This window comes from Physcomitrium patens, chromosome 2, assembly GCF_059467195.1.
Source record: "Physcomitrium patens ecotype Gransden chromosome 2, ASM5946719v1, whole genome shotgun sequence".
In the NCBI taxonomy this organism is placed as follows: Eukaryota; Viridiplantae; Streptophyta; class Bryopsida; order Funariales; family Funariaceae; genus Physcomitrium; species Physcomitrium patens.
In genome coordinates this window covers 3,596,242-3,609,004 of record NC_143411.1, presented here as the reverse complement: position 1 = coordinate 3,609,004, position 12,763 = coordinate 3,596,242, and the positions used below count along the sequence as shown (strand labels likewise).

At 35.7% G+C, this 12,763-nt stretch overlaps 1 protein-coding gene across 3 annotated transcripts; it reads left to right on the top strand.

Moving 5' to 3' along the window:
* The first annotated feature begins 255 nt into the window (after positions 1-255).
* On the top strand, positions 256-3,997 carry LOC112279027 (uncharacterized). Of its 3 annotated transcripts, XM_024513063.3 has the most exons (3): positions 256-416; positions 644-676; positions 2,359-3,997. In XM_024513063.3, exon 3 carries the CDS (start codon positions 2,415-2,417, stop codon positions 3,642-3,644), a length of 1,230 nt encoding a protein of 409 aa, XP_024368831.1. In that variant the 5' UTR covers positions 256-416; positions 644-676; positions 2,359-2,414; the 3' UTR covers positions 3,645-3,997. The 3 variants fall into 3 exon arrangements, with proteins under 3 accessions (XP_024368831.1, XP_024368834.1, XP_024368833.1); XM_024513066.3 differs by lacking the exons at positions 256-416; positions 644-676 and adding an exon at positions 796-1,049; XM_024513065.3 differs by lacking the exons at positions 256-416; positions 644-676 and adding an exon at positions 873-1,555.
* The last annotated feature ends 8,766 nt before the right edge of the window (positions 3,998-12,763 follow it).

The window sequence follows — 12,763 nt, the reverse complement described above, 5'->3', positions numbered from 1 at the left end:
GGAGGAAACGCGACGCGTCTCGTAATCGTTGAAAGCTCGCAAACAAGTAACGCTTCATCGCGACGAAGGCAGCGAGTTAGGCTGCGAGTGTGTGGGACGTCCTCGCTGCAGGATTGATGGATGGCTGAGTGTCGGTCCATGTGTGTATGTGTATGTGGCTCTAGAGGGACATGTACAAGATATGGGAGCGTGGAGGCCTGACAAGAAGTCAGCTTTCCCGCAGAGACTAGTCATCCAAAGCGTAGTTAGAAACCTGTCCATGCTGCAACACAATGGGCAAAGCAATTTACTCCTACCTTTGAAACGGGGTAAACATAGTTTCCTTTGGCTCGTCGGAAGGGCACGGATTTTCCTGGATCACGGTGCTACAGGGTAGCTCGGTGGTGATGTAGTAGGCGAACTTGGACAGGTTCCAGGTCTGCACGAATTGCTCCTGGAGTCATCTTCTTCTAATTTTGTAGTCCCTCGCCTCGTTCTCTCGGTTGGAGGAGCTACTGTTTTTTTTTGTTTTCTTACTCTTTTTTTTTCTCTACATCGTCTGCGATTGTTGTCGCGTGATGAACATCTTTCGGGGCCAGTGATTTGTGCCTGCGCCTCTGAACTCGCCGTTTAATACATCGGGGGTGATGTTGGTTGTTGTCAGATGATGCTCGTCGCCGCATGGTGAGCGATGAAGGTGCGGCCTCATAGCTTTTTTTCGATTTTCCATTTTGAGTTGTCTTGTTATTCTTCTTTCTGCTCTCTTCAGCGTAGACTTGGTCCTGATCAATTTCGATGGGAGAGGGGGGTTTGCGCGTAGATGGTTTGTAAGAAACGCGTGACAGAAACCGAGATGGACTCTAGATTCGAGTGTTCTTTGAGGGTTGTGGCCTATCTGGCGTCTGGGCCTTGTTTTGTGCTCTGCTGTGGAGTTAGAGTATCACACAAAGTGGGTGCAATCTAGTTTCTTTTTTAGTGGAGTATGGCTCTGGTGCTCGACTGGCTACTGCTAGCGCACGGAACTATCGCTAATACAACCTGGACGTTGAATGGAGAATTGTATTTTCATGGTTCGCAGTGTCCTCAGCAACCTTCTCTTTCCTGCAATCAGAGCACATCCTGTGCGGTAACAGTGAATCAGTCAATTTGAAATCATCCCGTGCATCAATCTGAGCTTGTGTTGATGAACCAGTATATTTCCTTTCTATTTACCCTGATCGTCTTCCTGCCTCAACACACGTAGTATAGATTGTAGAGCCTCGACCCTCATAGGCATTGAAACTACTTTAAAGATCTCAGCTTAGACACAACACTGCAATGATCTTTGGAGCCATACGACTTGTCTGAACTTCAGAGTAGCGAGGAAGCGCTACCAGTGGTGATGTGTCACAGCTCGAGTGATTGACGAGGGCCTTGTCAGCTCCAATTATTTGAACTGACCAGCATGGACAGTCCAAACATTCTCTTCTTTCCAGCAATAATTCTGTAGGAGTCTCTGTCGAAGTATTTGGCACTGCGTGTATGGTTACTGGACATTGGTTCGATCGAGGCGCTATTTACAAGCTTCAGTCAATTGGTTAGAACTCATTCTTCCTATGTCGCTGCGACTCATGGTCAGATGGAAATAGGGTACCGGTTATTATCCCTGTAAGAGGGCAATTTAATACGGAGGCTTTACAGCCCCATCTTGTACATCGTCCAGTACCCTTGTGTGTGCAGACCGCTCCGGAGTAGATCATTTTGTTGTGCTCCACTTTGAACCTTGTCAATTCTAGATGCGCCATTGAATCCTTGACATGGATTTTGTTGAGTGCATTATGTGGAAGAGGCTGTTATTATGACAATCGCAGTGATCGCGAATAGTGACCAGATTGACGGTTAGCAGCCTATTTACCTTGGCTGAATTACCTCCGAGACTGGATTCGAGTAATCAGGTTTGTAGCAGTAGATTTTGACGCTCGGGAGGTTGATCGGAGTTTTAATGGAGAGTAGAAGAGTGTATCATAGGCATTTGTGTTCGCTAGCTATATTACCATGTGGCTTCTGAGAATCAGAGCCAGCTCACTGATAGGGACTTCGATGGAGCAGCTCTCACCGAAGTAAGATATGCACATGCCACATTGAACGACACTTCGCAATGTACCGTTCACGAATCAGTGAAGGAGTTAGGTCGTGCGAGCTCAGTTGAGGATTCTAAGAGCAAAAAAAGGAGTGAAGGGTAAATTGGAATAGTTCCGGTCGCTCTACATGGAGGATAGGGATATCTTTGTGCTGTTGAATCCAACCAAATCGTCAGTTTAGTCTGTAATCAAGTCTGGAACGCTCTTCGGTCTGCACGACTGACCAGGGTGGTGTTTGATGGAATTTGCGATTTTCTAGGTTGGACCATGCTGAGACAGCGGAGTAAGATTCAGAGATAGAGTGAATGCAGGGGAATGGATCTGAAGCTACGCTTGTGGTTGCCATGGACGGTCATGCTAGTGGTAGGGCTTGCAACCTACGGCTACTATCTGTATCTGGATCCAGAGAGTTGTGGGAGTTTCCTCGGTTGCAGATCCTCTATAGTGAATGCCGACTTCCCGCGTATCGAAGAGGGAAATGAGTCGACGATACCTGTCAACGGCGAGCGCCGCATTGCCGTCTGTTTAGTGGGCGGGGCTCGGATGTTCGAGATCACCGGGCGCACACTCCGCAAGCACCTATTGGACGTTTACAACAACACGGACGTCTTTCTCCACTCGCCTCTTGACAAAGATAGCCACAAGTTCTCCCACCTCAGGGGTGGCAACCTCCGCGCTGCCAAGATATTCGTCCCCTCGGTTCTCCCCGAGTCGAGAATTACCAATGAGCTGATCACCGCATGGGGGTCTCCGCACGGGATGCAGGGGCTCCTCCAGTACTTCAACCTCGTGGAGGGCTGCTACGGAATGGTGAAGCAGTACGAGGTGAAGCACAAGTTCAAATACGATTGGATCATTCGCACGCGCGTGGATGGGTTCTGGAGCAGCCGTTTACCGGAAATCGGTCAGCTGGATCCGAACTATTACTACGTCGCGGCTGGGAACGATTTCCATGGGCTCAATGACCGTTTCGGAATGGGTTCCCCGCACACCAGCCGTGCAGCGAATATGCGGTTGAGCTTGCTTCCACAAATGCACAAGGCTGGCTACCGCGGCCTGAACTCGGAATCGGCTTACAAGGCCCAGTTCCAAATCTCGGGTGTGGCATGGAAGCGCATCCAGATCCCGTTCTGCATCATGACGCTGCGGAATGAGATGTACCCACCTCCGCCGTATGGCCTGCTCATGCTGTCCATGGCTTCCGAAGGACCCATGAGCGGGACGTACTGCAGGCCATGCGACAAGGAGGCGAACGCGACCTTCTCGGCAACAATCGTCGACGGCTGCATGCGTGACTGGGACTGGCCCGGCGTCGAGGGCAATCGGGTCACGGTGTGCGACGGACGGCAGCCGTGGGCGGCGAATTGGCGAGAGATCGCCGACAATGTGTACAAAAGACACCTTAATTCTTCAGAGGGGATTCCGAACTTCCAGTCAAGGACAGTCGCGGAATGCACACGCGAGATGCAGGAGTTTCAATCGCAGTGGGAGATTTGGGACTCGCCCTCTCCGCAATCGATATGCCAGAAGTCATTATCGAAATAGTTACCAATATTGATTGCAATTTACGAGAATGAGAATGTGCTTTGAATCATAGACTGAGAGTGAGAGAGAGAGAGAGAGAGAGAGAGAGAGAGAAACATACAGATTTTCTGCTTTCATTGTGGCATTACCGGCAGCGACACCATGCGTGCAACTATAGATCAGTCTCACGCTGCTGCTTCCTTGTTCTCGAGTGTATAGCATCGGAGCTAGAGAGAAAACAATCGGTAGAATAGTGTACCCAGATTCTTGAAGGACCACGAGGTGAAGGCAATAATTTAGGGCCCTCCATTTTCCTAGTCAATTTGTCCTACCAGCTTCAATAAAATCCACCTCGTGAATCCTTTTCTTCCTCATCCACCTCATCACTCCGCGCGTCACGCTGTGTGGTTCACCTTGTACTTACTGATATCCGCGCACGCTGTGATGATGGGCGCTGTGGGCTCACAAGCGTGAGGTGATGGTCCAAACCCCATCGCCGCTTTTTGTTTTGACGGCCCAGCACATCGCGTCCTCGCATTATTGCCATCGCCATCGCCATCGCTTCGTGATCTGAGACACTGTTGTTGTTGATGGTGGTGGTGTTCTCGTTGATCAGACTGTCTGTCATGTGCCGCTGGTCCTTTGCCCACCAGCAACAACGCAGTGCCCAACGTGTGACGATGCTGCCGCTGCAACAGAGGCAGCACCAGCTCCAGTCTGGACACCGGTGAGTCTGAGCTCAGTGTGTGTTTTTTCTATCTTAAAATTCCTACTTTATATATATATATATATATATATATATATATATACACTACACCTCTTGCAATACATGTAATACATGTGTTGTATGACAAATACACTGATTTATGTATCTGTAATACATGACTGCGTCACAATGAAACTGGTTACGACGACGTTCTTAATGTGAATTTGCGATTGCAATGGACCTTGATTGTAAGCACAGGGAATGTAGTTGGTGTGTGATTTTTGGGGAGGATTTCATCTGTTTCTGTGTTCCTTTTTGTGTTTCATTTTGTTGTTACTGATGATGGACCTTGAGATTTAATGGTTGGTGCCTTGCTTTGGAAATGAATGGGGTTTAATTTCCTGGTGTTTGGTTGAATGCTTGGGTTATGGGTTTGTCGTTTTTGTTGGGTGATGAGGACTTATTTAGAACTTCTTGTGATGAAATTTTGAAAAGGCTCATGTTATTGAGAGCTGATCTAAGTCTAATATTTTTTGACGCTGTTTCTTCTTTTTTCTTTTTTTGAAAGTGAATATTTTTTAATACTTTGTTCAATATAGTGTTGCTTAAAGATGTGAGGGCTGAATTGATTATATGAGTGCTTGTCTTTATGTCATTGATATAATATTATGCAATCATCAATCATGTGAATGCATTGCACATCATTGAAGTATGATAATTTTTTTTTTTTCTTTTGTACCTTTTCTATGAATTGTGTATTGTAAAGTTTTATTTGCATCAAACCGTTACATGAATTGTCTCTTGTTAAAGTAAAGTATTTTACTGTCATGTTTGTTATTTTTGGGTAAAGTAAAGTTTTGAATTGTTCATTTTTATTTGTTCACTTTTTTGACTCAATTGTTATGAAGATCTTTCTGTCAACATGTTTTATTTTATTTGATAGAAAAATTTAAACTAAATAAACAATACATGCACACACTCTCACATGGGCCTAAAAAATGCTTTTAATAAACTATATCTTAATGCAAATAACAATCAATCAGGTATTAGAATCATGGTAGTATCACTAATCAAAGGGTTTGAATTTGTGTTTTGTGGCACAGATTATTTCTGTAGAAAGTATCTGTAAAAATTATGTATTTTCAATTCAATCATTGTAGTATTCTTTTATTCCAATGATAAAATAACAAATGAGGTGTGATTCATTAAAATTAAAACATACAACAGAAAGTCATAAATAACCTATTTCATTACCAATGTAAATTTTGAGGATTTGTAAAAAAAAATAAGTTAATTAATTTAAAATTGTAATATTGTTCTATGATTAAACACTATATACCACAATAGGAAAATTTGCATAACAGAAAGTGATACAATCAATGTGTTTGATATGATATTAGAAAGATTGATCAAAAGCTGAAATCTAAAATTATGCTTAGTTACATACAAAAGTATAAATGCATCTGAATATGTTAGATATAACATGCATTTATACTTTTGTATGTAACATGCATGTCCGAGTAATTTTATCTTCTCCAAAGTATTATACTTCCAAAAAAATATTAAAAATATTCAACTGATTTTTATTTATTTAGAGGCTAAGAATAGAGGTTGCAAACAAGAGGGTGGAGATGATGGCCACAATTCTAATGATGGTTAAGATAGGATAGGTTGATATAGTAAAAAGGTGGATCTATTTAACATTTCTCTATATATATTCATCTCTATAGGTTTGATAGTAGTAAATAAAAAGCATTTTAGCTGCTATTTTCTTTAGGAAAAAAAGAAATTTAATTTTGTAAAAAATTATTGATAATTCCATTTTTTAGTATTTAATTGGATTATTTTTAAATATAAATTATAAACTATAACTACTATGAGGTATTTTGACATGAATTTATTGTATAACTACCTATATATTTTATATAGTTATTTTCTACCATTATAGTATTATTTATTAATCATGGATATCTTTGATAATTTTTAAATATTAAATTCTAATATGTAAGTTTTATTTATACATGTGTATATGCATGAAAAGTTTTGAATTTATCATCTCATGCACATTTACCTCACTACAAACCTATAGAGCATAGAACATCTTCACCATGCAATCCGCTTAATCAAGATGAACACAATTACATACTTATGAAAGTCTTTATTGACAAGGCATTGTAACATTGTTTCTTTTGATAATTTTGTTTGAACTAAAAATACGAATATAATTTGTAAATCCAAGGGTGGTGCAAAGTTTGCAATCCACATTGTTTGTGAAGTTGATTTTGGTTGGAGAAGGGAGAGAGAGAGAGAAAAAAAAAAAAAAAAAAAAAAAAAAGGAATTTATAATGAATTGGTGATGGAAGAATAGAGAAGCCACAAAATTGTTTATTGTATTTGGATGACAAGAAATTTGCAAGATTTTTTTCCTTTTGAGAAGCTTTTCTCTTCACAAGTGTATTGTTAATATTTTGTACCATTATTATTGGGCTTACTAATTGTATAGATAGGTGAGGTCTCTTGTAATATGAAGTGACAATTTTTTTTATTTTTATTCAAGAGATATAATAGTACGGATTTGTCATCCAGCTTGTTGATGTTGCTTTTGAATTATTCTCAATAAATCGTGAGATCTTACAAGCATTGTTTTACCAATTATGTGAATTGTTCTTTAAAGGGTTATGTTTGAACAATTTCAATAATATTGTTGTTTCTTTATTGTTGAGTTCAAGAGCTTGCACTTGGTAACCTGTTTTGTATTCAAATATGTTCTTTAGACAACTTACCGAAAGTATGTAAAAGAAGACATTTTGATATGCTTCCCACCTCCCTTAAGCTTCAAGTAATATTTCTAGATAAAGAGAGAGAAAAATACAAGTAAATATTGTGGCTAATTGGACATTATTAGATATGATTTCTAGCTTGTGGCATTGCAAACTTGATTTTTATGAAGTATATGTATGTGTGTACTCAATTCATGAGAGTTTTGTTTGTAGGAAGAGAATGATGTCTATGTTGAGAAGCTTTTGTCATAACAATTTATAAGAATAAGGGATTTAGATCTGGACGATGTGTTTTCTAGTGCAACAATTTTTCAAAGAATATTGGCAAGATGGATTAGTGTAACAAAAGGAATACCAACAACATGAGCATACCAACATTACATAGGAATCGCTCAAGAAGAAGCAGTGTTCTCGGAGAGTGATGGAAGTGCCATGGCCAATCATGCAATTCTGCTCTATTTTGCTAAACTTGATTCCTTCTATGTTCTTCATACTCAAAAACACAAATACAAGTTACAGATTTAAAACTTTAATGTAGAGTCATTTTGTCCAAGTTCAATTACTAAGGAGAAGCGAGAGGGAGGGATGAGAGAAGGGAGGAGGGGTTAGAAATGGAAAGAGCAAACATTGGAAATAAGAGGGTGGAGATGATGGCCATGATTCTAATGATGGTTAAAATAGGATGGATCGATTTGGTAAAAAAATAAGTCTATTTAACATTCTTCTATATATCTATATTATAATAATAATAATAATAATAAAAAATTATGAATAATATATTTATTTGATTCTTATTCATATATATACATATAATCATGTCAAATTTATTATATATATATATATATATATATATATATTTAAAATTTAGTAAAAATATAAGTTATCAATTTAAAAAATTAACATCATATTTTTTTAGTTTTTATTTTTTAAATTATTTTTAATTTTTTAAATATATTTAAAACTATTTATTTATCTATTATTTTAAAAATAATAATTTGATAAAAATAAAAAAATATGTTAATAGACATAGTAAATTTTATTAATATATAAATTAAATATTCAACTAGTAATATTTAAATTTAATTTATTTATAAAGTAAAAGATAAATTATTTAAATAATTTATATTATCATAGTAGTATTTTTTATTATAAAATAAGCCTATCTATGGTCTTATGAAGAAAGTTTTTAGAGCAACATTGCTTAATTTTAAAAAAAAAAGATGCATAATGTTTAGTTGTTCAAAGAATAGAAGTGAGAATTAGTTGAACTTTTATTCAATAATAACAATAACTTTAACTACATTATTTTATATTATCTTATGCAGTAAAATACTTTCTGTTTATATTAAAAAAGATGAACAAATGCAACTTGATAACTATAATAATTGTTATAATAAAATAATTTTGTTATAAATTATATATATATATATATATATATATATATATATGCAATAGTTGTAAATGAGAAACTAAAATATGTTTTATAAAAAATAATATGTTTGATAAGATGATTATTTAGATATTTAAAAAATACAACAAATAATATCTAAAGATATTTTATAATATCAATAAATTTTAGAAAATTTAGAATAAATAAATTAGATGTATTTTTCTATAAGTAGTTATGTTGTGTATATATTTGTTTGTATGTGTTTTCTTTTTCTTTTTTGCTTTTTTCTTTTTTTCCTTCTCAAATATTTTTTTAACTATTATATAAAGGTAAACAATTATTTTTTATTATAATGTATAATTTTTATTGATTAGTATAATCTAAGTTGACTTATTTTAGTAGTAATGATATTTATTGAAGGTAAATTTAAATATGCATGATATATCCAATAATTATAAAATTATAATATCAATAAACAATGTTATTTCTATTTTTTTATGAGATATATTTTATATTTTTCTATCTATATATGATTATCTAAATTATATTTAAACTATTATTCATACTTATTTTTTTTTAAAAAATAATTAATATTACATAACTTTTGATTGAATCTTTTAAATATTTTTAGCACATTTAATGTATTTTTTTATAAATATTATTTGAATAATGTTTGTCTATTTGAATGTATTAGATTCCTTCATTGTAATATCTTATTAGAACTTAAGACATTAAATGATGGTTTTGTTAAGTATGAAGCACAATATTTAAATGATAATTTAATAGCATTATTAAAACAATTAATATTCTATTAAGAATAATTTAAAGAAATAGACACTTAATTAAAACTTGATTAGAATAGTTGATTTAATATATTCTTGCTTACAATACATATTTAAATATTGAGCTAAATGCAGACCATCACAAAATACTATAGAATATTAATTTGGTTGATGGAAGGAACTACTTGCAAATTGTCATAGATTTTTAGGTCTTGTCTATTAAAATAATTGCTTATACTACTTAATAACAAAAATCATACAGACAATTGTATTGGAAAGATTCTATATTTTCTTTTTTATAATATTAATTATAATTAGTTGTGATAAAAGAAAATTTTAAAATAATAGAGAAAAAAAAGAATGTAACAATACATAGCAAGTTGTGATTTTTTTAACAAATTATTAATAACAGTGTAACATGTCTTGCAAAACCTTATTGTCATGGTAGACTTATTTAAGGTTATTCTTTATTGCCTCTACTGGATTTTTGAAATATATATATATATATATATATATATATATATATCATTTGTGTGAACTATTACCACCAAAACAAAAAAACCAAAAAAAAAAAATCATATCAAAGAAATTACTCAAATTTATATATTTATGTGTATCTTTTAGATTTGTGTTGTAATAACTTTATTAAATTCAACTTAGATTTTAATCTTATTTTATTACAAAATCTCTAGTTAATAAAATTTTCCAACTTACAAAAAGTACTATAGAAAATGTATTAATTTCATGGTTTGTATGTTGGTCGAATCCAATCAGACATTAAAGTAAGTATTGTTGTAAAATAATAAATAATAAGATTTCATCATCATTATTCTATAAAAAACCAATACTAATATAGACAATCTAAGCAAAGATATTTTTTTAAAAAATAAGACTAAAAATCATGCTGGTACTAATAATGTACCGATCATTGTCACCGGATATTACTTGGCAGCAACAAGGACATTAAATATAAGCAGTAACAAAATTTGTGATGTAATTCAATTACATTTTGTTTTCCCCTTCTTCAATTATAATTCCCTCTAATACCGAACACGAAAAAAATCTTTGCTTCCAATCTCCTTTGAAGACTTCTTGAAAATGTACCCTTGTTTAAATCTACCAAACAAAATTAAGTTATTTCCCTTGATTTCTGCACGTGTTAAATACCAGGTACAATGCCTCAAAACAAAAGTATAGTATAATTTGCAATTGCTAATGAACTCACACAGAAATGACAACATTCCAGGAGAAGTACTATATATTTAGCCCTCATGTGCCTGTAAAGGCAATGTTGCACACAGTAATAGCTCAGCTCTTTGATTTGTATGCATGGAAAGACAACTGCAAAGTGAACTTAGAGCAAAATCATGTGTAATTGAAGGTTTAATATTGTGAATATAGGGGTTTTATATGATGCCCTGGTAAACATAGCGACAACTTCAAATGTTCTTTTATCATCAATCTGTCAATAATACATAGCAACCAATTCTGGAAAATCGATTCTCAACTTACTGACCAAAAATAACTGATTCTTGATACACTAAATTTACAAGATAACCTGGTTGAAATAGCAAAAATGATAATACTTGCAGCCTCTTACAGCTACTCGAAACTCAAATATTTTCTTTGCCTAGATGCGAGACAATGTCGTCAACTGATATTGTGAGTGAAGGTTAAAAGCAAGATCTGAACACTTTGTATTTCAGCAGAGCCAGCCCCTACGTGAACAAACGATGGCCTTTTTACTCTTTACTATCATTACGTATTCAAAAGGCCGCCATGGCAACAACATACAGAAGTCAACCGTGCAAGGTTAGACTCCAAAACCGAGCAACAGATACAAAACATATCGGCTGCCTTTCTTTTTCAACCAACAAATTGCTTATCTCTGAATTGACACAATAATAATGCGCAAACTTTGATGCCACAATAAAACAACTGCTATCGACATTATATTTTTGACTACTTTAAAACTCCCTTAGAACTATGTACTAGTAAGGCAGAACTCGAAAGTTTGCTTAAGCATACTAAAAGAACGTGTACAATATTTTTGTAGGCAGAATTCGATTGAACTCTTAAAATGAAGACAAAGAAACACTTGATTACTGAACGCACAATCCGGGAGGCATAGTACAAATTCTGGAGCACCTGTGAACGAAGGATCTCCTTGTACGTTCCTATCTCCCAGAGCGCAACATTAAATCTGGTCATCACATGTACTGATCATAACCCAAGACGATAAATCTCAACAATGCTTAAAAGGATACGGTAGTCAACAAAATTAAAATTACATAAAAGTCTGCACAAAGTTGAATGACAAACCAGGGTCGGACCTATTGAAACATTGAAACAAAACAATTCAGGCTAAGCTTGTCCGCTGTAGTATTCCACATTTTTTAACGCCAACAAACCTGACCCTGAGAGGTACGACCTTTCACTACAACTACGTAAAAATGACTATGCAGAGGAGCAGATATCGAGCTAGTAGACAGTAGTAAAACATGGTTGAAAATCGTACGTACACTCCCAGCACGCCTCAAGGAAATGTAGACATCGCTCCCTCAGATCGTCTGTACATTCTTCAAGAGCATGGAGCTGTCAACTTGAACGTCCAAATCAGCCTCAGAATTGTCGTTGCAATTCTTACGACATCGTCTAAGCACCAGTGTACAATGACTAGGGACTAGGGCATATCGAGGAGTCCATATACAAAATGGAAGGGCTTGTCTTGCACACCTAATTCCTAAACATTAGAAAGTCATCAAGCTTGGCGAACTGCATGGCTGGAGGATTATCAGAAACTCGACGAATCAGGTCAGAATCCTCATATGTCTGCTAGTATTTCCTGAAAGGGGAGTTTGAACCGTGCTTAAGTGCACGTCAAGATACTCCGCAAGACCAATTTGTGTATACTGTGATCGTTGAGCAATAAAGTTTTACTTATTCAAGCATCGACAAATGACAACACATTTCATTCCATAGCGCAGTATTGTTTCAAAATGCTGCTGATTAGGCCTCCAGCACATATAATTAGCGCATTATTTAGAAGCACAAAACTCCTGGAAATTCAAGCTTGTGAATGGTAAAATCAACCTGTAATTACTAGGCTTCTCGAAAAGGTAGAAAGACCTAGAATTCAGATAAAATACAAAGAAGCGAGAGGAAGAGAGAGCCAAAAGAGGGGTGAAGCACGAAACAAGGCAGAGGTCGACTGTTCCGAGGAACTAACCATTGTGAATTTCTGAATCTCAATACAAGATTGATACTGCAAAATTTACAGAAACCGTGATTGCGCAATCACAAATTAGCGCTGGATGCGCTAGAATTCAACCTACTTCTCTCCGCATGGGTTCTCTGACAGACTCTTGGGTATTGCCATATGATAAGACGAACGGATGCTCTATGACAATTTTCTGCGCAACATAGCGTGCGCTTCACTCTCTCACAACTTAACTTCTTACACCACGAAATTTTGCAATAAG

Bases quoted from the DNA above. Each gene is read 5' to 3' on its own strand.
- LOC112279027 (XM_024513063.3), top strand. From the start codon at position 2,415: ATGGATCTGAAGCTACGCTTGTGGTTGCCATGGACGGTCATGCTAGTG.